The 26,204-nt window shown below is 45.4% G+C and overlaps 1 protein-coding gene across 2 annotated transcripts; it reads right to left on the bottom strand.

The window, feature by feature from the left end:
* On the bottom strand, positions 1-26,204 carry LOC308283759 (zinc finger protein 646). 2 transcript variants are annotated; one of them, XM_080724242.1, is made up of 5 exons: positions 26,049-26,204; positions 8,313-11,089; positions 6,324-7,377; positions 6,078-6,175; positions 4,284-4,424 (listed from the first exon to the last, which is right to left on the bottom strand). In XM_080724242.1, exons 2-4 carry the CDS (start codon positions 10,853-10,855, stop codon positions 6,113-6,115), a joined length of 3,660 nt encoding a protein of 1,219 aa, XP_080580368.1. In that variant the 5' UTR covers positions 10,856-11,089; positions 26,049-26,204; the 3' UTR covers positions 4,284-4,424; positions 6,078-6,112. The 2 variants fall into 2 exon arrangements, with proteins under 2 accessions (XP_080580367.1, XP_080580368.1); XM_080724241.1 differs by lacking the exon at positions 6,078-6,175 and having other exon boundaries at positions 1-4,422; positions 6,262-7,377.

Genomic DNA, 26,204 nt, shown 5'->3' with positions numbered 1-26,204 from the left:
TATGTATTGGCTAGTTTTACCTTTTTAAAAATACATTTAAAAAAATCCATGACTCCATGTATGAAATGGCCGGGCTTATGTGGTCAACGTTTTATTGTATTAATAGTAGATATAAAATAGACATTTACTGAGGGATAAGCGTGATAACGCCATTTCGCTTGGATATGAATATAGGTACGCCTTGCGATTTTTGACTTTGCCTTTGGCGCGCGCCTTGGACACAACCATTTCAAAACCACTGCTCTTAATTTCTACTCGTGTTTTAAATGTGCGGTTAGTTGGAAGCAGAATGGATGCACAACACCGTTCTGGATTTCTTCTTTTTTCCAGCTATTTATTTTCAGTACTCAGCAGTAAGGGTTATAGTATGTGGACAAGTTTCTTTTTTTGTTAAGAAATGAATTATCAAAACATAGTTTATAAAAGTGTATAGTAAGCATTACATTATGCATGAAAAAAGGGAAGAAAGGTTAGAACTTAAAAAGAAAAATGCTTATACCTTTTGTTCAAAAAAATAAAAGAAAAAAGAAAGAAAAAAAGACGAGTTGTTCCGTCTAAAAACTACCAACTGGAAATGCAGGCGGGAAAATTGTCCACTCAGGAAATAGAATCTAAGTCAAACATGGTGTCGGAGGTGCAGAGAGAATGTACAGTTCTATGTGTGTCCTAGAGATTACACAACTCCTACAAGCACTTTGACGGTCACTTGACGGCGGTTTGGACTTCACTAGCACCGCTGCTCCGAGAACATTGTGTTTCACACAAACACAGGCTTCTGAATAGTTACAAAAAAAATGCAATTAAATAGAAAGAAAAAAAACACCAATAAATACAAGAGGTTACCGTAAAAGTATAAAAACTTCACACAACGGGGGTGGGGGGCAAAAACAAAAAGGAAAAAAAGTTCAACTGATGCGTTTTGAATACATGGAAGAGTATGTGTTTTTTTTTTTTTTTTCATTCCACCAAGTCGTCCCTTTTCCAGTGAGTTTGATTTTGTGGTGGAATCGGAGAATGGAGGGGAGGTGACATTAACAAGTCCAGTCAAACTTGGTGAAGGGGGGGGAAATCACCCAGGGGAACGAGACCGTCACATCACTCTGATAAAAAGGCAAGGATATAAAAACCTTTCCATCATAGTAATACTGTTGTTCCTTAGTCGTACGTACTGCAATCAAAACACATTAACAGTTCTTTTTTTCTTCCCTGGTGGTGGTTGGGGGAGACACACACACACACACCTACACACAAACACACGCAGTTTCTTTCCCAAGTGTGACAAAACCCAGAAGTAAAATGGGTCGTGAAACGGTTCGACTACAGTCTCCGCGGAGCGAGCAAGTGTTCATTTTTGGGAGTCCCATCTTGGTTGGCTCCATGTCAGGAAAAAAGGATAGGATTATGGGTAAAGGGTTTAAAGGGTGGGGTTAGGTGGGTGTTTTTTTTTTTTCCTTCTTTTTTTTATACATCATCAAACACATCTTCTAAACTCACATCCTAAAGACTAGCGCCGTCCATTACAAGTGTTAATAATAATGATATAAATAAATGCATTACTACAATGATCTGTCTTTTTTTTCTTATAAAAGAGGTACTGTAGATAATACAGTCAGGGTTACGAGTACAATACAGGATAAAACAAAAACAAAACAAAAGATATGCTGGCACAGGCCTAATATACACGAGCCTTACTCCTTTTTTTTTAATGGTCACATTTCACTTTTAACAAGTTGTATATTTTTTTCCTTTCACCCTTTTCTATGCGTAACCACAACCTATTGGCCTATAATACACCTGTTAGCTGGTTTTCAACGCTTTCGCAGCACCTGATGTCGCCCAGAGTTAAAAGTCTAGAATAAACGTGGACGAATAAGAGTGGATAAACGACCCAGTGTGTGTGTGTGAGTGTTAGAGGAAGACGGGGCAAAATTCTACAAGTGTGATGTCATAACGAGGCAGCTGGGATGAGGGAGGGGGGGTTGGTCTACAAGGGTTTGAAGCTCATCTTTGTGTTGTAATGAGCAAAAACAAAGTTAAAAACAGTTAAAAACCACACAAAGAGACAGAGAGAGAGAGACAAGGACAGAGCAATGTGTCTACAGTGGTCCTTGTCAACTCCCTCTTCAAACCCCCATTAAGAAATATTATGAAAACAAAACCAACCGCCTCTTTTGTCGCCATAAAATGTAGAATGCTCTGGGATACACTGGCTACGTATTGCTCACACTTGTGGGAAAGATTACAAAAAAAAACAAAAAATAAATCCCAAGGTTAAATTTGTTTTTGTTTTAACTATCAACGGTTCAAAACTGAAACAAAGGCCGCAAGAAAAAGGATTTTAACAAAGCAAACTCATCACCACCATCATCATCATCATTTTTGCAGCATCACACATGGGTTGTGGTCACGTGACGCATGGAGAGAGCACAGAAAAGCAACCTCAAGCAATAACACCAACCAGCTCCTTTTGAATCAAAACGGACAAGTTCTTGAGCACCAAAACCATCGTTTCAGGCCTGTACTTTAGTTACCTCCAGACCTACATAGTACACACCCACTGCCCAATTCCATCTGGCCCTTACAGGTACATTTTCCCTGGCTTTATCCCCCCCAAGCCTGCTCAGCCCGGCTGTCTGTCTGTCTGTCTGTCTGCCTGTCAGTCAGTCCATTTGTCAGTCAGATCGGGGAGTACCACTGCAATGTGTGTAACACCACCTACCCCAACGGGTTAGCCATGAAGTGACTGTGACAAGTCTCTACAACAGGTCTTAAAACAGTCTTTACAGCCAGGCTGCTCAACCTACTATGGTCAGGCGCGCGAACACGGGCCACGCAGCAGGGCCAATGTCAGCAGCATCACATTTTTTTTTTAAGTCCACGGAATCAATCTTTTATTTGTGTAACTCCGGGCTGAGAGTAGGTGTTGGGAGCTTGGCTCTACTGTGGCAACATGCAGTAGGAAACGAGGCAGATGGACCAGTGACTCAGTCCATGTCGTGAGGGTTTATAAAGACTACATTGTTTCTGCCTGGCCCTCTGCCTGTCAGTCAGTCCATCCTACTCAACTTGGGGGGGTTAATAGGAGGGAAAAGTTCAAGGGAAAATGACCTTGTAATAGGGTCCATTTATATAGGCCACTGTAACGATCGAGGCCAAACAATGCAAGATGTGCGGAGGTGTATAGAAATTAACGTGAATATCTGTCCTCCATTTTGAGTCCTCTCTCCCACCTCATTATATGTACGGTATCCATTTTATGTCCTCCCTCTTCTGCTGTGTGAGTGTTTTGTGTGCGTGTGCATGTGGCATGCAGGTCTGTCTAAAGCCATGCAACCTGTCCATCAGACACACATGGACAATGAGAATGAGGAAGAGGAGAGTGAGGACACAGAGGAGGAAGACATTTTTTTGTTTTGGCACCTCGAGAAAACCTTGGCATTCGAGTGGCTCCCCGTCCCCGTCCCCCCCCCCCCCACTAGCTAAGCCCCACCCTCTCCCTGAATGACACATTTAGTAGCCTATATGAAGGGGCCGCCGGGCATACCCAGGTAGTTGGGCGCGCCCATGGACATGGAGGGGGGCGCCGACGAGCTGTTCCAGTGCACCTTCATGTGGTGCCGCAGGTTGGAGCGCGACGAGAAGCGCTTGTCACACTGCTGGCAGGTGAAGGGCTTCTCCTTGGTGTGGATGCGACGGTGGCAGATGAGCTGGGTGGACACGCGGAACGACTTGCCGCACTCGGGGCACTGGTAGCGCTTGGGCTCCGTGTGGATGCGCCGGTGGTTCTTGAGGGACATCAGGTTGGGGAACTCCTTCTGGCAGGAGTTGCAGAAGTAGGCGCCCGTCTTGTGGCTGTTCTTGTGGTTCAGCAGGGAGCTGGCGTGGCGGTAGGCGCGGCCGCACTGGTCGCACGCGTGGGGCTTGCTGGCGCTGGCGCCACCGCCGCGGCCACCTCCTCGGTGTTTGCCCGTGCCGTGGTGGTGCTGGGGGTTGATGCCCTGCGCCTGCATCAGCGTCAGGTCCAGGCCCGAGCCCCAGCCCAGCTCCTGGGAGCCCCCTGGCCGAGGCTGCTGGGATCTGGGCTGGCGAGGCTGCGGCGTCTGGCCGTGGCTGATCTCCAGGTGGAGGCGGAAGCTGGCCTGCGTGGGGAAGGAGCGCTGGCAGGAGCGGCAGGTCAGCTGACGCTGCTTCTGGTGGACGCGTTTGTGGTTGTAGAGCTGGGAGAGGACGCGGAAGGCCTTGCCGCACTCGTGGCAGCGGTGGCGGCGCGTCTCCGAGTGGATGCGGCGGTGGTTCTTGAGGGCGAGCAGGTTGGAGTAGGTCTTGAGGCAGACGGCACAGTGGTATATGCCGACGGTGTGGGTGTTCTTGTGGTTCAGGAGGGAGCTGGCATGGCGGTAGGCACGGCCGCACTGATCACATCTGTGCAGGGATGAAAAGGAAGAGGAAACAATGGCGGACAAGGGGATGGGAGGAGGAGGGAAGGAACACGGGATGAAAGCGAGAGGACAAAAAGGGGAGATTAGCAACTGAACACGGTCCTTTGTTTTCACTATTCTAACCATCATTGGTCTTAACTACTGGTTACCACTTTGATCATATATTAAACTAGTGATTCTCTACTACGTACTGTAAGTAGCTAATCTAGCACATACAGGTATATGATCTGAAATCCGGCTTTTAAGCTTTCAAGATTGCTATAAAGTGGTGTACCATTTTTAAACTAGGTTTTCTAGATAGGTCACAGGGGAGAACATCATTGCTGGGTGGTTGGGTAAGGGGGAGGCACAGGGGAGAAGCTATGGGGACAAACAACTGGGTTCTTTATGAAGGGACTAAGGAGGTATCTGGAGCTCCCTGCGCTGCACAAATGGGCATAAGCTTCAAACAGCTTCTTTCACAGATGGTTAAATTTAGGGCCTAGAATTATTGACTGCTTTAACCAGTGAAAATTAGCAGATATACAAGCTCACAGCGCGGCACCGAGTGCCGCGCTGCGAGCTTGTAGATCTGCTATTTTTGAAAAAGTCGTGAAAATGTGTGCAAATCTTTGAATATAATGTATTTTCAAAGCGAACGTTTGTAACTCAAATTTTGCTTCTGGGGTGGTCCCCGGGACTAGATATTTTGAGATGGGGGTCCGTGGCCAAATAAATATAATTTTGGGGGTCCTTCACATGAAAAGGTTTGAGAACCACTGACATAGTAGTCTCTCAAGAACAGACTAACTGAGCTCCAGTTAAAGTGAAAAGGACCTTTTCTTTGACGATGGCTGGCCAGATTGTTGACATACAAACATCGGTTTTTCAAAAAATCTTAGAAGGATTCAAAAGACACTTATGTAATCGGGTCAAAAATCTAATTTTCACGATTTTTCAAAAATAGCAGATCTACAAGCTCGCAGCGCGCTGTGAGCTTGTATATCTGCTATTTTTCAATAGTTAAAGCATAAAATATTGCGTCATAACGTGTTCAGGCCTAAATGGGTTAACACGAGAATAGAAGGCCCTTTCAAGGGCTTTTTTATTCATTTGTTTCGCTTACAATTTATCTACCTCAGAAAGAAAATTGTTTGTACCATAGTTCGTTGTGGCCATTAAAAACGCAAATAACAAAATATCACAGTCTACAGAATGTTTACTGTGAGGAATAATAATGCCTTGTGCAGTGCAGCTAGCTCCAAACACTTCCTCTTCATCCCTGAGATTTATGCTTATTGTTATTACGAGATCAAATAATCAAGAGACATAAGCCCCATAGATTGAAAGTGTAATAATATATATTCTAAATCACTAGCCAGCAATACCAATATTACACAATCACAAACATAAAACACTACAGTCAAAACAAGTGTAAAGGAACACACAAAATCGTGCTACAAAAAATAACTACTTGGTGAAAATTGGTGTCAAAAGTATCGGTAATTTGTTTGTTTTTTGGTCAAGAGGAAACAAAACAGAAGGCAATGCATCTAAATAGTGAAAGTGTTTGATTGCAGGTAGCCTAAGAAAAACAAACCAAAAAAACACAACTAGTGTGAGATATATGCTAACTGAAAGCAAACTGGATTGACTTATCTGTTCTCTCTCCACTAATTCAATTGTTCCAAACTTCAGAAAAATCCGAATTCCGGCACGCGAATGGTCCCAAGGAAGCCGGATTGGAGATCATATACCTGTAATAGACATGTAGAGACCTATATTGATCTTCCACTATTTTGGCTTCAACTCGTAGTATCACAAACAACAGACGTGAACTCACGTGTACCGCTCTTCGCCCTCTCCCGGGGGTGCAGCGGGCTTCCTCCTGCCTTCCATGCCTACCTGGTTGTCCCCACAGCGGTGCCTGGCCAAGCCGGATCTCCCCTGGAAACTCTTCCCGCAGCTGGGGCAGCCGAACGGGGTGGCGCCCTCCTCGTGAACCTTGGCGTGGTTGCGGAGGAACCTGGCCAGCCGGAAGGCCTTCCCGCACGTGTGGCAGATGTGCTTCTTCCGCTGCGTGTGGATGCGCATGTGGTTGCGCAGCGCCATGTAGTTGGTGTAAGGCTTGTCGCAGAAGTTGCACCGGAAGTCGCCCGTCTTGTGGGTGTGCTTGTGGTTCAGCAGTGAGCTGGCGTGTTTGTAAGCGCAGCTGCAGAGGTCACAGGCATAGGGCCGCTCGTCCGAGTCCAGATCCACCGTGCTGCGGTCGATGCTTATGGAGGAGCTGTTGACCGAGGCTGAGGACGACGGCAGATGCTGGGCGGGGCAGTCATGGGCTGCGAGCTCATCGGCCGTGGCGAATCCCTCGCAGCAGCCGTCGCATTCAAAATCCATCTGGGCCCCGGGACCCTGTGGGCCCTTGCAGAGGCCAGCCGTGGTGTGAGTGGCGAGCTGCTTCTGCGTGCGGAAGCCCTTGCCACACTCCTGACAGTTGTGCTTCTTCTGGGCGAAGTGGAGACGTAGGTGGTTCTTCATGGCTAACCGGTTGGGGTAGGTGGAATTACACACATTGCAGTGGTACTCTCCGATCTTGTGGAGGTTCTTGTGGTTGGCCAGGCTTCCCGCGTGGCGGTACGTCTTCCCACATTCGTCGCAGGCGAAGGGCCGGCGGCCGCCCTCGGACTGGTCAAACTTCTGGGGCCTGGAGGTTCCGGCTGAGGAGTAGGGCTTCTTGAATCCGTGAGCTGAATATTTGACGCCCATTCCGTGGCCTTTGGAGGACTCGCCTCTCATGGTGTGATGGGACATCTGGGACGTTCCGGGCTGCTGCTGGAAGCGGGAGCCGTTGGGGCCGGTGCGGACCAGGCCTTTAGCCCGGTGCTCTTCGTGCAGACGCAGGTGGTTGATGAGCTGCTTCTGGATCTTGAAGGCCTTTCCACACTCCTCACACTTGTGCCTGCAGTAGGGAGTAGAAGGAGATGGAGATAAGATTGAGGAATCCCCTTTAAAGAAACACTAGGTAAAGGGCCTCCCAGACGATAACAATATCTAATAAGATCCGAGATTGGTGATCATTTCAAATGACAGCGATCCTCTTTCTTGAGGTTCTTTGGGTTCAGATATATTCCGCTGTGCAAGTGAAATATCTGATACCTTTTCAAACTAGCCAGATATGCTGGATTGACCGCCCCAAGCGATCGCGGAGGGGAGTGGGACATTTTTTAAATTTTTATTTTGTTGCGCAGTTGAGAATAACGAGGGCAAAATGCGTTGCTCCCAAAACAAGGCACACGAAAGCCTTCCCTCTCAACAACACTGGGGCAGCGGTTCTCAAACAATGGGGCTGTTAAGTCTGACATCATTTTGTAGGCAGAGGAGAACTTTTGGGGCCAAAAGGCCCCAGCGTCCGTGAATCTTTTTACTATTTACAAATTTTTCTTCTTTGTTGTTGAAGGGAAAGTGGTAGTTATTTTTGTCTCGGATCTGTTGAAATAGCGAGGGACAGATATTGATAATAAATCTGCTTGGAGGTCTGACTACAAAATGATGTCACAGCTTGGGGTCGCGGGAAGATGCCATTATGAATATATTTTAATCCCGTTTTAACTGGTTTAGCTCATGGACCCATGAGGGTCCCCCGGACCCCACTTTGAGAACCAACATTCTAAAAAGGTACTTAAATGGCAGAGCATTAAATTCCTGAGACTTTTGGTTTAGCCAATAAAGGCCAGATAATTCTGCTACATGGGTAATTTAACTTCATTTTTTTTATTCTAAACTTTATTTTCCACATCTTGTAACATGGATGTAAAACTGCTAGGTTTATGAACAAATAATATATATATATATATATATATATCAGTGTGTATTAGCTTTAAGCTGGAGACCTACCTCTTCAGGTCAAAGTGGGTTCTCTGGTGATTCTTCAGTGCCAGCAGGTTGTAGTAGCGTTTCTGGCACACAAGGCAGCGGAACACCCCGGTCTTGTGGGATTTCTTGTGGTTGAGAAGGGAGCAGGGGTGCCTGTACCCTCTGCCACACTGGTCACACTTGTGGGGTCGGTCGCCACCCTGGTCCATGGACCTCCGGCCGTCACCGCCCATGTCACGGCTTCCCCCGGCTACCCCGCCGCTGACGCCGTCTCCTCCAGACATCCCCTTGGCTCCATTAATGCCCTGCTTGCTCAGCGTGCCAGCGCGGTTCTTGCCGGGGCACAGGTGGGTGATCAGGTGGTGGCGGTCAGCAAAGAACATGCCACAGTCCACACAGATGTGGTTGCGACCATCCATCTTGTCATTTCCATTGGCTGTGCCCGGGACCTGGGCCTGGGCCTGGCCATCCGGTCTCTGGGGACCGTGGATCAGCTGGTGGTTCAGCAGATCCTGCTTCCGGGAGAAGCTCTGTCCACAAGTGGAGCAGATCATCCTCCAGTCGGGCGTCACGTTGGGCTGGCCAGGCGCTGAGGGGTTGTTGGCGTGGCTGCGCAGATGGCTCCTAAGGGCCCGGAGGCTGGCATAGTGGTTGCCACACACCGAGCACTGGTAGACCTCCCCGTCGTCCTCCTCATCTTTGTCGTTGGCGCTCATCCTCTTCCCTGCACTCTGCGAGTACTGGCGCTGACTGCTGCCTTCCTTCATGGTGCTGGAGCTTCCAGAGGGCAGTGCCGTTCCTCCTGGGCTGTGGTAGTTCAGGTTATTGGCCATGTACCCGTTGGACATGTTGCCTTGTTGCTGCTGCTGGCCACGTCGCGGGCACATGTGAGATTTAATGCCAGATACGTCACCATACATCTCACCACAGTCTGCACACATGTGCCGGTCGGCCTGTCGATGTGCAGAGTTGCTCTGCGACAGCGAGCTGCCATCAAAGCGGTCGTGGAACTCCAAAGAGTCCAGGCCACTGCTGTGGCCGCCGTCTGGCACAAAGTGGGCAGCATCTCCCAAGTTCCCAGGCAACGATATGGGAGTGGTTGCGCCACTGCCCTCCTGGACGTAGCTATTCTGTGAGTCCAGAGTGAGTGGCTCAGAGGACAGCCAGTCATTGCCGTCACCTCCCATCTGGTTGGAGGAGCGCCCTTTGTGGCTACGCAGGTGGCTATGTAGTGCCGCCAGGTGGGGGTATTGCTTACAGCAGATGGTACACTGGTAGTGGCCTGTCTGATGGGAGCGCTTATGGTTGACCAGGCTGCCTGCGTGGCGGTAACTCTTGCCACATTCGCCGCATTTGAAACGTCGCTCGCCATCGTCAGGGGAGCCATCCTGTGGTACTCTGCCTCCAGAGGGGGAGGACACAGAGCCCTGGGACGGGAGCCCGTCTGAGGTCAAGATGCCGTCCTGACCATGGGAGCCTGGGTGCGGGTCGTGAGTCAGGTAGTGGACCTTAAGGCTCTCTAGGTCGGGGTGTCCCGCACCACAGTATGCACACGTGTATATGGGATTATTAACAGGTGGGCCCAGCATGGGGTCGTAGGGGCCTCTCTTCTCGCTGGGCAGAGGCGGGAGGGGCAGGGGATCGCCCAGGGCAGGAGTGTACGCCGGGGAGCGAACAGCACTCAGGTTGTGAGGCATGATGCCAGGAAAACTGCGGGTCAAGCCTAGGGAGGATGAGGCGGCGTTGTGCAGCAGAATGTGCTCCTGGAAGTCCGCCTTGCTGGGCAGCGCTACTTGGCACAGGTGGCAGAAGCAGGAGGCAGAGTCGTCGTTGGAGTGGCTGCTGCGCCCCGAGCTGTGGAGGCTGCTGCTGCTCACCATGGACGCCCCAGGGGGCTTGAACTTGGAGTGGGTGCGCTCGTGGCCGTTAAGGGCCGCCAGGTTGCTGAACTGTTTGAAACACACAGAGCACTTAAATGTTCCTTGTTGGTGGCACTTCTTGTGGTTCACCAGGCTACCGTGGTGCCTGTAGGTTCTGTCACACAGGTCACACTTGAATGGCCGGTCCCACGCGTCGTCGGACCCGGGGGAGCCTTTCTTATGTTGATGTTCTTCTGTTTCGTGGCTTTGCAGGACACTATGGACACTATGACTATTGTTCAAATGCGTGCGCCCAAAGCCGTCTGAGAGGTCCTGGGCTAGGGTACTATATTCCCTCTCCTCGTGGACTGCCTCTTCAACTACCTCTTCAGCCTCTTCTTCAGTTTGTGCACTACTAGGGGACAATGTATGGATACGCAGATGGTTCTTTAAAGCAACTGCGTTGGGAAGGGTACGGGTACACACTGGACACTGGAAAGAACCAACTTCATGGGATTTCTTGTGGTTAGCTAAACTGCCTGCGTGCTTGAAGATTCTTCCACACTGTTCGCATTCAAAACGTCCACTCTCTTCTTGCTGGTAATGTGCTTTCATATGCTCTAGTAGACTTGGAGTACTCGGACAAACCATATCACACTCTTTACAGGGGACACCCTTGGCTCGACTCATATCATGCATTGCCATAGTACTCCAATTGGAACAGGGAAGGAGAAATCACAGTTCACAATGCAGTGATGAACTTGTGATGTCTAGGAGATGGAGGGGAGGGGAAGGGAATAAAGACTGGGGCTTAGCTCTTCAGCTGTGGGTTGTAGAAGCCATGGTCTCTCAGGAGTGGTGGAAACAACTTCAGCCAATCAGTGCCCTTCCTGGCAGGCAGGAGGAGGGCCTGGGGTCACACCAGCCAATGAGGAAGCTCTGTGAAAACACAAGGGAAAACAAAGAATATATATATTAATACTATGACATCAAGTTAACCATGCCATAGGCGAGTTACTGTGTTAGATGTCTGAGAAGACTATTGGATTCCAATAACCTCAGTATGGTATGAATGTTGGTTCTCATATAGAAAGAGTGCATATCACTTAAATAAAGCTATAGTCCTTCCTACAGCTCACCCTGGTTTGAATTAGACCCAAGACACTGTACTGCATGTCATTCCCTCTGTCTCTCAACCTTTCTACAGGTCTGTCTACTCTACACTGACCCATCCAAATAAAGCAGAAATGCCATAAAATTAACGTTGTAACTGAACTTACAACTTTCTTGCATGGGTTACTTTTGGTCCAGTTATGTTTTAGTTGCATTGGAAGCATTTTAAAAGTCTTCCAAGCACGCACACACAATCTATTAATAGGGAGGAAATGTCTATTTTTATGCAAGGCTTTAACAGCCAAACTGTGAATGAACAAAGACACACTGATGCCAGTATGGTCCTTTAAACAAGTGACTAGGGTTCGGTAGTATGCATGCACATGTATCAACAACAACCATCGGCATCAAGCCATTGGACATTTAACCAATTAAGACCTGAGGACCCCGATTGTAAAAATGTCTTCTAAATCCCAACACATTTCTGAAAACCCTATGTTTCTTAAATGTTCATGATTTTTCAAAAAATAGCAGGTCTACAAGCTCATAGTTTGGCACGCTACGAGCTTGTATATCTGCTATGAATAGCTATAAAATAATGGTTGAAGTGGTTAAACTCTAACGTGACAGATGCTTTCATAAAGTCATTACAGATCCAATTTACATGCTCATTCCACAATAGAATTTACATATTAAAGAAGGGTACATTGACATTCCAATGTCCAGATCGGTCTCACACACACACACACACACACACACACACACACACACACACACACACACACACACACACACACACGGTTCCAACATATATACGGGACAAAGTACCAGATAACATTCACAAAACCACCAACAGCAGAGCCCTTACTTCGGAACAAACTCTTCCTATTGACTTAAAGAAAACCCCACCCACTGCACTGCATTAGTCACATGGTTTAAGAGCGCTAGTTGTGTTTTTACCACCCTGCTGTGCTGTGGCACACCTTTGTTGATAGTGTAAAGACAGAGGAGAGCGGTGGGTGGGTGGCAGACAGAGACAGCTTTCTGCAAACAACTGCACCACTGTGTTAAAGATACACCAACAGAGGTAGTGTCATTCAAATTTACAGCAGTGATGGCATGTAAAATGTGCTGTATTCATTATTCGAATGAATAACATGAATTTGAATTAAACTACCAAAAGAAAACATTAACACCACTTTGGCTAGTTATTTATGTGCCGAGTCTGCTGACCACCATACGTTTTGTGATATTTTGCAGGCCCACACCACCAATAATACTGTAACTAATTCAAATAGCAAACAAAAGTACGGTAACATCCCTTTGGGATTAACAACCTTCTTCAAGTAGCCTACATTTCTGACAATTAATTTAAACGGAAACACTGTCAAATTGATTATTTAAGATGTGACAAATAAATATTTTCCAAGTATGTTTTAGACTAAATGGATACTGGCCAATAAACTCAAACAAAAAACAATACTTCATGCTCCATGAATAACTCCCATTACTTCTTTAGATACAACATTTACAAACCAGTAAGACACCTAAGGGCGAAAAGCGACCTTGCCCTAAAGGACGAGGTCGCACCACCTGTCTTGGCCATATATAGATTCTGTTAGTGTGGTTCTCCTAACAGGGCATCGTCTGGGATACAATCCCTTTTATGCCCATATGTGGAGATCCCTAACAGAATCCCTTTTATACCCATATATTATGGAGATCTGCTCTGAGTATCTGACATCACTGTGATGTCACCTGTTTAAGCCCATATATGGAGATCCCTGTTCTGAGTATCCGACATCACAGTGAAGTGTCAGGGGAACCACAGTGTCAGGCGTTACCAGTCCAGGCGGACGTCTACGGACAAGCTGTGACGGTTCTGATAGTAAACTGCGACCTATGGTCACAATTATGTGAAAGCCAAGTACTGCCAGTCTGCCACTGATCCCTCCAAGTGATATACATTTATACAGTCACGAATATTGATCAAGGATGAGCCGAAATGTTTCAGAGCTCTGGAATTTGTATCATGAATTCATATTCTGAACTTGGATTTTTGCCTACTTTTCTCTCATGTATTTAGGTCTGACTTTTTGCAATTTGTCCTGCATGCAGCCTGCACTGAACTGTGAAATCCGACACGGATTCACAACTGATGAATCAGCATCTGAACACGTCTTTAATTCGTAATTAATTAACCCATTTAGGCCTGAGCACATTATGACGCAATATTTTATGCTTTAACTATCGAAAAATAGCAGATATACAAGCTCACAGCGCGGCACCGAGTGCCGCGCTGCGAACTTGTAGATCTGCTATTTTTGAAAAATCGTGAACATTAGAATTTTGACCCGATTCTATAAGTGTCTTTTGAATCCCTCTAAGATTTTTGGAAAAAAAAACTATGTTTCTATGTCAGCAATCTGGCCAGCCATCGTCAAAGAAAAGGTCCTTTTCACTTAACTGGAGCTCAGTTAGTCTGTTCTTGAGAGACTATTATGTCAGTGGTTCTCAAACCTTTTCATGTGAAGGACCCCCAAAATGATATGTATTTGGCCACGGACCCCCATTTCAAAATATCTAGTTCCAGGGACCACCCAGAAGCAAAATTTGAGTTACAAACGTTCGCTTTGAAAATACATAATATTCAAAGATTTGCACACATTTTCATGACTTTTTCAAAAAATAGCAGATCTACAAGCTCGCATGTAGCTTGTATATCTGCTATTTTTCACTGGTTAAAGCATTCAAAAATTCTAGGCCTAAATGGGTTAACAACACTGAGAGCCAATTGATATGGCATCCGTGAGCTGCATTTGGAGTTCACATTGCATTATTCTAGGTGATTTTCAGTAGAGGATCTCCAGAATGTTCCTCCCCACAGGCTGATGCGTGGTGGTCTTCCTAGTTTAGGCCTTATGCCATATCGGTAATGATCATATCGGCTCTTCAGTCTTATGGCCCCCCAAGAAAATGACAGGGCACGCTAATTAGGCAGAGGAGACAAGCGTAGGCACGTCAGTCATTTGCACTTGTGTCGGGCAGTGGGAAAAGGAGCTTTCCGCCTTTGTGTGGCTTTTAAATATATTATATATACCGGTATACTGTTTTTATTATGAGCATGTAGAAGTTGTTCACAGCAAGTCTACAATCAGCTAATAGCTGATAGCGCCGCCCATGGCTGCTGTGGTGACTATGTGTTGCGTTCTGTCGGTGTTGTTTGGTGTTTGTCTGTTTTTTGTTTTTATGTTATATGTGAAAAACTGATTTGAATGCAAAAATGTAGTATGCCAAAGCAATTTCCTATGTGTATTACACAATGGTTAACCCATTTAGGCCTAACCTATAGAATAAATCTGAAATTAGCCTACAAAACAAATATGTTGCTACATACTGTACATGTACTGTAAGCCCCTCCCAAACAGCAAAATGTGTTCCCGGCCTGAATGGGTTTAATAAAGTAATCTGAATCTGAATCTAATGCAATCTTAATTAGACGCTTGTAAAGATCAAATAGTTACTTGTATGTACCATGGAGAAAGAAATGCAATTGTGCCTCGATCTGTTACAATTAAATGTAATATTTCATTTACTTGGGGATATTTTTGTCTTAATTAAGCGACATTAAATGCAGGCCAAGGAATTTGTTAAGATCTTCTTGCGTATCTTTTTTAACCCATTTAGGCCTGAACACATTATGACGCAATATTTTATGCTTTAACTATTGAAAAATAGCAGATATACAAGCTCACAGCGCGGCACCGAGTGCCGCGCTGCGAGCTTGTAGATCTGCTATTTTTGAAAAATCGTGAAAATTACAATTTTGATTCTATAAGTGTCTTTTGAATCCTTCTAAGATTTTTGGAAAAAACCTATGTTTTTATGCAGGTGATTTTATTAGGTGAATGAATCTATTTATGGTGACAGTCAGCCATACGTCTCTCTCTCTACCCATCTATCCTGGGAGCTGAAGGGCTGACCATCAGCAGGCTGCTGCTTCTAGCATGGTGGTCTAATATTGACACACCACTGTTTGTTCCTGTGGACACGTGACTCTGTGGCACCTCTGCAGAGGGGCTGGGGGAGGAGGATCCACCCACACACTCCCACCTCCGCTGTTTGGACTACACACACACAGACACACACAAACAATAGGCTAACCAGAACGCTTCTACACATCCAAAAAGGGGTAGGGAGAGAAGGGACAGGTAGAGATGCTGATTTGCTTCACATTTCCGTGCACCACTGCCTCATTTCGACCACACACAAACAGGCTTTTCAGGGCATAGGCCTATGTAGAATATCTCTTAGAAATGTGGAGGTTATGATAAATCTGTGTAGTGTCAGGGATAGGACTCAAAACAGACTAATAAGGAAATAATTGAGGCTTGAGGGAATCCAATTCAATGATAATGAGGGAATCAAATTCAGTGATAGTTCTGGGTAGGGATGGGACGATAATTATCGTGATATTATCGTATATTGTGATAAAAAACACGTATCGTGGAGATTTAATTTATTGTGATATCGTCCTCCATCATGCACTGGGATCAATTCACCTTTTATTTGCCGAACTGCATATCCAGTACCATTTAAACCCTCTACAATTGGTAAAGGTACTTATAATATATGTACTTTATACAGTCTTTTTTCCCCACTCTCTATCAAATGTCTTTGCCAAAAAAATAGCCGATCTACAAGCTCACAACGAGCTTGTAGATCTGCAATTTTTTTGCAAATGTTCCGCCCTAAGATAATGGATTTTGCTTATCGCGATATCGTAAATCGCATTTCTTTTGTCACAATAATCGTGATATGAAATTTTCATATCGTCCCATCCCTAGTTATGGGTCCCCCACAAAATGTATTTTTGTGGGGGACGGGACAAAACAAAACGGTATCTATGACTGCATTAAAATCAAAGCTTTTTGTTAACCTGGTGGATGCTGAATAAACCAGTAGGCTACCAGAGCTAAAGGGTGGATCAACCCTTAACCTCAACCATGCACCAAACAAATGGTTGATGCTGGCTTTGGCTAGTAAAAATGGTACTTTCAGATGTTTTTAAAATACATTTTAAATGATGATAGCCGACAGGTGAAACCGTCAACAGTGAATGGTATATTTTGGAACTGAGTGGGCCCCCGTAGACGGTAAATGAAAAAATTCCATTTCCTGCCTGTGTCACCCCTCCCCCACCCCGATGGAACATACATCCACACACACACACACACACACTGGTGTCTGGGCCCGACTGCAGCGGCACGGCACGGCACACAGCGGCATAATGGAGGCAGAGGCTTCACCTCCGCCCTTATACAACTAGTGAAAAGTAATCAGATTATGAGCAAGCTAGGGAGTTTGGGTGATTATAATGACTGGGCTACTGTTAGAATACTGAGCAGCTAATCTGGGGTGGATTACACTATGCCTAAAATCTTCCCAGCGACACATGCATGTCGCTGCACACATACAGATTCTAGAATTAAAATGGTGCCAACAACTAGGGTTGGGATCCTTTTCGTTTTTAACGATTCCAGTCCCTTAAACGGTTCCCTCTAATGGTCCAATTCCTTAACGGTTCCCTTTAATGATTCCTAGTATAGGGGGTTCTAAATGGACCCTTACAGAACTCTCAGAGAGTACAACAAATTGACCCACAAGGGGGCGCCCGCTGGCCTGGTGGTCAAGGCGCATACCACATACTAGGCTATGATGCCTGCTGGCGTCGCCGGTTCGATTCCCGATCCGGACGACCTTTGCCACATGTCATTCCCCATCTCTCTCCCCATTTCCTGTCAGTCTACTGTCCTATCAATAAAGGCATAAAAAGCCCAAAAACAAATCTAAAAAATAAAATAAAAAAATGGACCCACAAGGGTCCAAGTTCGAGGACATCCGGTATTGTAATTGTATAGCAGACGAGAAGTCCACATAACCAGCAGTCTGATAAAACCGGTCCTGGAAACTGTTCCAAATGTGAAGGTGGTTCCTCAATGTTGGTTCCAGTTCCTTCGATTCCGGATCCCAACCCTATTAACAAGGTATTTAAAATGGTTATGTATTGAGGTTCTCTAGACCACAGGACAGCTGTGCTCTCTGGGGCATCTAGTAGGAATGCCAGAGCCAAACACACACCCCCCCAACCCCCAAGGGCCGGTACCCGAGTCTACAATCCTAAGCACTAAGCAGTGTCAAAATGCCACCGAAGGCCCTCCGGGTATCAGGGTACACAGCATAGACGGCGTTACCCCCTCTACCTCCCAAACGCCGGCCCCCCCCTTCCTCTGCTCCGTTCTGCGGGGCCCAGCAGGCCATCTGGACCGGCCAGCAGTCTCATCAAGTCAATCAAGGAGTGGAGCAGGGCAGAGCTCTGCCAGATGGGGCCCCACGTCACTGAAACATAGCATTTCCGCTAGGCTCGTCCCCTCAGCTGTTGTTTACACTGACCAGGCCCTAATGAATTCACTGGCCAACGGAGAGAGAGTGGAAGAGAGAGTGAGCCAGACAGACAGAGAGGGAGGGATGGTACGTAGGGGAGGAGGAAAGATGAGAAATGGGGTACATAGTGAGAGAGGGGTGGGAGAAAGAGGGTACAGAGTGTGTTAAGAGGAGATTAGAGGGGGTATATAGACTGAGTGAGGAGACCGGGTTAGGGCTGTCACGATATGACATTTTACATGACGATTAATTGTCACTCAAATAATTGGCGATTAACGATTTAATTGTGTTTCTGTCGTTGATAATTACATTTCTGTTTGGCTTTTAGGCTTTGACGTTGCATATGGTAGATATGACACATAACCTAAATATACAAATACATTACTGACATATTTGACAACTTACTACTTAAAAAATAAATAACATTGATAGTGGAAATAGCCGATCTACAAGCTCACAACGCGTCGCGTTGTGAGCTTGTAGATCGGCTATTTCCACTATTTCTGAAATGTTTCAACATTCACGATTATGACGATTATGACAAAATAATTGCGATAATGTCAAATAATCACGATTAGACGATTATGTAATAATTGTGACAGCCCGACAGGGCACATACTAGAAAGATAGAAACGGGCAGACAGGTAAAGGGGGGGGGAAACGGAACAGAAACCACAAACTGGGTGGATAGATGGAGATAAAGGGAGATAAATACAAACATAATGGGGGAGAAAGGGAATTTGAAGCAAGAGAACATAGGTTAAAGAAAGGGGGGGAAACGGGTGAGATTACTATGGGGGCCAAGGAAAGAATAGAAGATGTGATAACTTGTGGAGATGTGATGATAGAAAAGGAGAAGAAAAACAAGAGACAAAATGGGGGACCCGGAGAGAGAGGGGTGGATTTTTTTTTTTTTTTTTTTTTTAAGGGGAGCTGGAGGGAAACGGGAGGATGAAAGAGAAAAAGAAAGAAAGCTCTACAGAGACTGAGATGGAGAAGAAGAAACGAGAGAAGAAAACGGGCAATGGGAGAAGAGACAGAGAGAGAGACGAGGTAGACTGCCCAGGTTGAGCATTAGGGGGGGAAATGGAGAGGGGGTAAAAAAAGAAAAAACGCCTGAGGCGTTCAAAGGAGAAGGGGGGAGGGGGAGGAGAGGAGGCGAGGGGGAAAGAAAAGGTGTGGAAGAGATTTTGATTGGCGGTGGAGAAAATGGTGGGCTAGATGCAGAGGCCTAGAAACGCACACCGTCAGACCCTGATGAACAGTGGGGTTGGCAATGGTAGGTAGGAAGGCAAACAGACACACAGGCTCCCAAACACAACACTGAGAGTCATCCTCAACACATTAGAACACCACCACTGATTTGAGTGAATCATTTAAAAATGTGACTTTGTATTAAAAAAATCCATCACCATCCACCATGTCTGGAGCGTTTATAGTATGCTGCAACAAGTTACTGTTTCTATACATTATTCCATGAACATGCACACTGACACGTGCATATTCAAAATGTGAAATGTGTAAAACCAATAATGGGGAAATAATTTGACAAACAAAATGTCTTGTTTTTGTGCACAACATGTTCTTACAGGAGCGTCTTTAGGCCTTCGTGTCATAAAAGACCTCACAATTTTTTTATCCCAACAAACTAAGCCAACTAATGTTCACAGACAGTCAAGTGAAAACAAACCCATTTTAAGAAAGAATCTCCATGATTTATACTTTGCTGTGCATCACGTCGCACAGAGAAAATATTGGCTCTACAAGCTCCCAAGCAGTACAATGCAATGCGGTGTGAGCTTGTGGATCTGTCGTTTCGCGTGCACGACACTGTCACACGAACAAGTCCAGAACTAATGCAGAACTAATAAAATACTAATGCAAAGAACTAATGCAATACAATACAACTACTGGAAAATGTGGAAATGTGGTTCAAGTTCTCATAATCTATCACTACTCCACACAATTTTGGTGGACGCCATATCTGAAGAGTGTATACATTTCTTTCTGTATTGGTGGCCATTAAACATTAAATAACTGGTGCCTTGCTCCATCGGGTAACCGATGAGCTGAACGGGGAATGGAACCAGCAACACAGCCATCCATCCATGCTGCAGCTGTACCAATTGAGCTACACAGGGACACGCTTTAATTTGCATGGTTTAACACTGGAATCGAGAGCAAACGGGTTTCCCTGACATTGGGGTTTTTGACCGACTTCCAAAAAAGGACCACGTTTGTTCCTACAGCCCTCAACATGAACATACACACCGAAGGTGCCGTCCTGAGAGCGCTACGTGACACGTTTCAACATTAGTGTAAATACACGCAAGACCGCTTGGAAAACCATCTTCCTAAACAAACTGAAAGACAGAGAGGAGGGGGAGGAAAAGAGAAGGAGGGAAAAAAAAAATCAGATTCCAGTCCTTTTTGGGGGTGTGTGTGTGTACAGCTGTGTTTAATGTGCCTTGGGGCCCTACCCAACCTACCTAGACACTATCTGGACCAAACTACAGCCATTTAGATTCATGTCCTCATGGTTAATGGGGCCACATACACACTGATCATACAGTATCATAATTAACCTGTGGGCATAAAGAGATACATGATCAGGATGCATACATCAAACAATGTGGTGCTTATATACATCAGATCTCTACACCTTGACAAATGAGGGTTAAAAAAAACCACAAACACCAGGCCCAGAGGCTATTTTCTAAAGAGGCCAGTGGATGGAAATTGCTCGAGTCCAGACTGTAGTTAATAGGTGAGCTGATGCAAGGTTATCTGCACGACAACCAGTAGCTGTAACTGTGTATTTTCGCTCAGCCATCTCAGTGGACCAGTAACAGTAAACCCATTAAGACCTGGCCGATTCTACAAATGCCTTCTAAAGATCTATATTTCGCACACTTTCAAGATTTTTCAAAAATGTTCAACAATTAGCAGATGTACGAGCTTGTATATCTGCCATTTTTAAATAGCCAATGCAAAACTCTAAAATGACAGTTGCTTTCCCAGTTGCAAAGGGTTTTAAAAGAATAGTTCACCATTTTTCTCGCCATCATGGCAGTAGAAACACAAAAAGATAGTTTCTTTGTCCACAAAACACTCATGGGGTTTGCAAACACAGCCCCTTGCAGCTGGAGCGAGCTGTTGGGGGTGGCATTACATGCTGCCTTAAACTCAACTCGGGAAACAAACTATAGTCTCAACATTAATGGTGAAATCTAGGTATTTTCAAATCACAGTGCAATCGTTTGGCTTCAGAAATCTTGGGTTATGCTGCATGAAGTAATGTCGCTATCATTTTCCTTTATGAGACTCAAGGAACCGGTCAATATTTTCCTCTGCAAGAAAGCTGTTAAGGAGCTGTGCTAAACTCAAGTTTGTTTTGTGGACAAAGACATTTGATTATTGGGTGAGCTAGAATGCAACAGCATAATGTCCATTGCCATTCACAGAGATATGTGACTTAGTTAAGATAATAGATATCCAATATTTCTCTGATGTAGAATAAATGTTGTTAATGCTTTACAAGTTGAGCAACTGTGATCTGCCGTGCAATTTGGTCATTGTTTTGTAAAATAGCACTTGGGAATGCTGTTGGTTATCCATATCCACGGTTAACCATAGCATGTTGCTATATTTATATCACACTGCAGTGCACATCACTCGGCTTGGACGCACCAAATGCATCGACTTGTATGTTGCACAAATAGCGTACTTCAATGCTGCGAGCAGACAGGGCATAGATGGCAAATAGCTAGCCTTACATTAATCCTATCCTGTAGTAGCTTCTGCTTTGATGACGTCTATGGCTACAGGAGAGTCTTAACGCTTTGACAGACAGGTCGGGAGTATGGTCTGCAAAACTGCTACTGCGGCTCTACACATGCATACATGCGAGACATATCTTCCGTACAAGTTCTGCAAGGTGTATGCGACTTGTAAGGTAGCCTTGTTTAATGTATAAGTCCGTATTGTTAAATAAAATGAGTTTTTACCAAGTGTGTGTCTTTTCCTCGTTTGCTACAATGTTAGCTGCAACAGCGCCCGTTGGTGGCTGGAAGCATTATTCCGTATACACATACGTCATGTCCTTGTATGAACGAATGGGGGAATGGATGAACGTCACGTGATAAGTGCAGCCATCTTTAACCAGACCAGAGCTGCTCGATTTGGAAAAGACACACACTTGGTAAAAACTAATTTTATTTAACAATACGGACTTATACATTAAACAAGGCTACCTTACAAGTCGCATACACCTTGCAGAACTTGTACGGAAGATATGTCTCGCATGTATGCATGTGTAGAGCCGCAGTAGCAGTTTTGCAGACCATACTCCCGACCTGTCTGTCAAAGCGTTAAGACTCTCCTGTAGCCATAGACGTCATCAAAGCAGAAGCTACTACAGGTGAGAATTAATGTAAGGCTAGCAAATAGCATTCTGAAAATGAAATAAATGGAAATGGTTTCCTAGTAGTTGTCTCTTTATCAGCTATGGTTTTCACCGCTAAGCTTTTTTATTTAAAAAGCCAAAGACTTCAAAAGTGGAACTTTAAACACTTGGTCGCTTTCTTTCCCACAAAACTGCGTCTCTTGACTGAGTAGGATGGTTCATACTCTATCAGAGACCTAAAGCCTGGCACATCAACTTCAATTACAGATCCATTGCTAGAGGCACACGTCTGCATTACATTGCTTTGATAGAAAAAGCTGTGCGCATCCCCAATTAATCCAAGCATTTATACAACTAATTTGCGTGCATCCAGTCAAGAGGTGTCGACGATGGTCGCTTTGGTAATTGGTGCAGTATTGTATGAGAAAAGATTTATACATTTGTGTCATTCGGTTCACTCCTGAACACAGAGCAGATTATTTTTGTGTTTACGGTCAACTGAGTACCTGCCCCCACATCCCTCTCAGTCTCACTCACACAGGCTGAAACAGAGTGTGCAGGCTACAGTGGAGTCCAGTGCTTGAAGACATGGACCCCACTCACTAAACAGTCCAAGCTAGTGGAGCACAGCAAACACAATCAGCCTCCCTGGCTAACACAGTCCCAATGCTATGGTTGATCAGAGCACAAACAAAACACTGCCTTACACCAACCACATTCTGTCTTCAGCGAGAGAACAACACATATGAGCGAGTTCCCAGGCAATCTCTCAGGCTGACCCAATGCGAATCATTAGGGCTAAATTCCAAATCTACAGGGATCACCCACTGCCCTGCAACCTGTGAGGGATGCTTCTTTGAAGCCCAGAAGGCAGGTTTTAGACTCTGGCAGCTGGCAAGCATTTTGAATTAGGCCCAATAGTGAACACTGAAAGTCTAGACTGCACTGCTGCCGAGTCTGACTACAGAGTTTAGTAACAATAACAGCATCTTAAGACACATCTACAGAGTTGTAAAGGAACAATATATTAGAATTGTTATTCCAGTAAACATTAGCACACTTCTGGCTTGCCAAGGCCTCCCTACAATGCCCTACATAGTGTCCTTCATGCCCCTCTCCCATAAGTGTTATACATTTACTACACCTCTACCTGAGTGGACTTTCCAAATGCACTGGGGGTTAGTGGAAGGATGCATTTATTTAACACGCCTTGGATAGCATGGATATAGTTGGGTATGTGTGTCCTTTATCCCTGGCCAGGCAGTATTAGAATTCCATTAGCTGAAGTTTACACAGGAGCAGAATTCAACAAGGAACAAAAGATGAGCTTAACTAATATTTTGCTGATTTCATGGGCATTGAGGGGTGAAATCTGCACACGAATTGGTAATCAGCATATATTTATCCCCCCTCAGCTGTCATCAAATCCTTCCATCGGCACTGCTCTGAAATGAAGATCTAATGATGATACAATAACAGAAGCAGTGCATGCAATGTAAAATACATAAATAGTGACTGCATTACAACAGACAGCACAAAGACATGCCTTTCAACAATGACTGAACCATCCTCTGTGGTTTATTCAAAAGCATTTCACAAAAACAAGTCAGTCGAGTGAACACACTTGTGGCCCTTTCTTAACAGTTAAAGCCCGTATCATAGTCGGGTCCGCGGTGGAAGGCTTTACACCGCGGTGTAGTCTTTTCGAGTCTTTTTGAGTCATGAAACTACAACGTTACATCATTCCTCACGGTGGAGAGCTTTCCACCGTGAGTCCCAACACATCTCTCTGTTTTTACTATCAGACAGACAGGCTCTACACCCCGTTCGCTGATTGGTCGACCTGAACCGGTCTAGACGGGGTAAAGGACTTTACCGTGGGCCGTGACTATGATGGCCTGCACTTATTTTCTGACTTGAGGTGGAAAGCTTTCCACCTCAAATTTGCGGTGGATAGGTCTCCACCGTAGGCTCTGATACGGGCTTAAGTCTCCTACATGGGGTACTTTACTCTACTATAAGATGCAACAGCACTGTGAGACACTACAGATGGCCCAAATGCATCCATATGCAATAACGTGCCTACAGAAATTGTGTAATTGAATGTATAGTTTACTAAAGCTATATAGTACAAGAAGTATAGCCTTTTTTTAAACTTCTCCTCCACTAAATTGTGTCAAGAGTAAAGAGTTGCGAAAGGGCAACCTAAGTAAATATTCTGTTTTAAAACAAAAAGGCCAACAGATCAAATTGACAAAGTACAAAGCACAGTTTCTAAATGCACTAAGTTTGGTCATCCACATCAAGCTGTTCATTCAGAAGCATATTTGAATCAGGACCCTCGCAAACGACCAATCAAAAATCCTTTCACTTTTTTTCTTGCAACTCTTTTCCTTCTGCAGAGCTCAGGGCCAAGAGTAATGTAAACAAACCATTTCGCTCAAACGAAAACAGCAGATCGCCATCGACTACAAAGCTATGCATTTTCTAAGACGTCTCTGCGTGAAAAAAACCGTGTATATGGGGATCTAATCTGCAGGAATAACCTGGTTTGCCGATAAAATTCCCCTGCATGGGCAATCCATGCAACACAGAAAACACCCCGACTCCGTTTCTGTTTACACATGCGTTGTTTTGAAGATTATACCGGCCTCCCAACACTTCGACAAGCGTTCGTAATTTGCAGACTGGGAAATTGGAGATTCGTATACGTTTATTTCGGCCAGTTTAAACGTAGATCTGGTGTAAAAAAGCGGTGACCTTGGCTCGGCTGCTTCATCCCAGCATGGATTCAGCAGGACAAAAGCGGGGCTCCCTTTTACCGCCGTGAGAGACGGTCGACATTTCCTTCAGCCGACTCCCCCGTGCTACCAGAAAAAAAAAACACACAATTCATGTTTTCTCAACGGCCAAAAAAAAGACTCGTTTTCAACGGCACAAAGTGGCGACGTGAAGCGGTGCGGTCGAAAACACGTATTATTCTTTATCGACACGCACAAGAATTTAAGAACGTTAACCGGTGGAGACTGACTGACATAACGAATCGAGCGGACGGGGAGGGAAAACATTTTTTTTGGAGATTTTCTTTTGCAAAAATAAATGCGAGCTACAAAAAAAACCCTGCGAGCTTGCATTTGCATTTTGCAAACGCAGCAGACTGCACGGCCAACCATTAAATATTCGTGCCATAAAGAGGTGTCGGTCTCAGCCCACTTCCACTGAGACCACCGACCCACGGAAAATGGCTTTCGAAGCTGCGCGAGCCATTTTCCCCACCACCACCACCACCATGCTAACTGGATAGAACATAGCATGTTAGCCTCCCCGGCTCGTTGTTTATTTGAGCCCCGTTAGAACGACCAACTCACCCATGAGCAACGTTTACAAAGACGGGACGAGGTTCGTTCCAATACACACCCTTTGCAACAACAACAAAAAACAGCCAAATAATCCAACCAAACCGACCGCCGCTGGCGCCGCACCGGCCCGCGTCAATGCATGGACGCCGGACTCAAAAGAACGGGAGCTCGCAGGCTCCGCGGCCTAGCGTTAGCAGCTAACCAGCTAGTAGCCGCTAGCTAGTTACCCCCCACGATGCTAAAAAAAAGGAGGCGAAAACGGAAGTCCCCCAAGCAACATTATAATAACATTAGGGCAAAATAGAGAATATCAAATTGCTTGTTAAATACCGGAACGTCAAACCGTTGGTCCATAAAAAAAAGACATATGCATTTCCATTTAAAAAAAGTAATAAAATAACCACAGCACGGGTTAGCTTAGTTAGCAGGCTAGCTAGCCCCCGTTAGCAACCCTAGCCTAGCCTAGCCAGGACCCACACAAAGATCTGGACAAAATAACGATGAACGAACGGCCCCCATTGATGGAAAACCCTCCTCGGCTTCTTTCTGTAAAAAGTCCATTTTATTTGCAACTCACCCCTCATTTGGCCTCTGCGCCCCGCAGTATGAACGATGCACCACGCAGGATTTAATGCAACCTGTCTTGCAACTTCACGTATTATTAGACATCATGTCCGTATTTTTTTTTTATTTTTTATTTTTTTTCCTCCCCTCCGAAATCAACAACCTCGGA

This window comes from Nannobrachium achirus (assembly GCF_963921795.1).
Source record: "Nannobrachium achirus genome assembly, chromosome: 4".
Taxonomy (NCBI): Eukaryota; Metazoa; Chordata; class Actinopteri; order Myctophiformes; family Myctophidae; genus Nannobrachium; species Nannobrachium achirus.
This window is presented reverse-complemented; position numbering and strand designations above follow the sequence as displayed.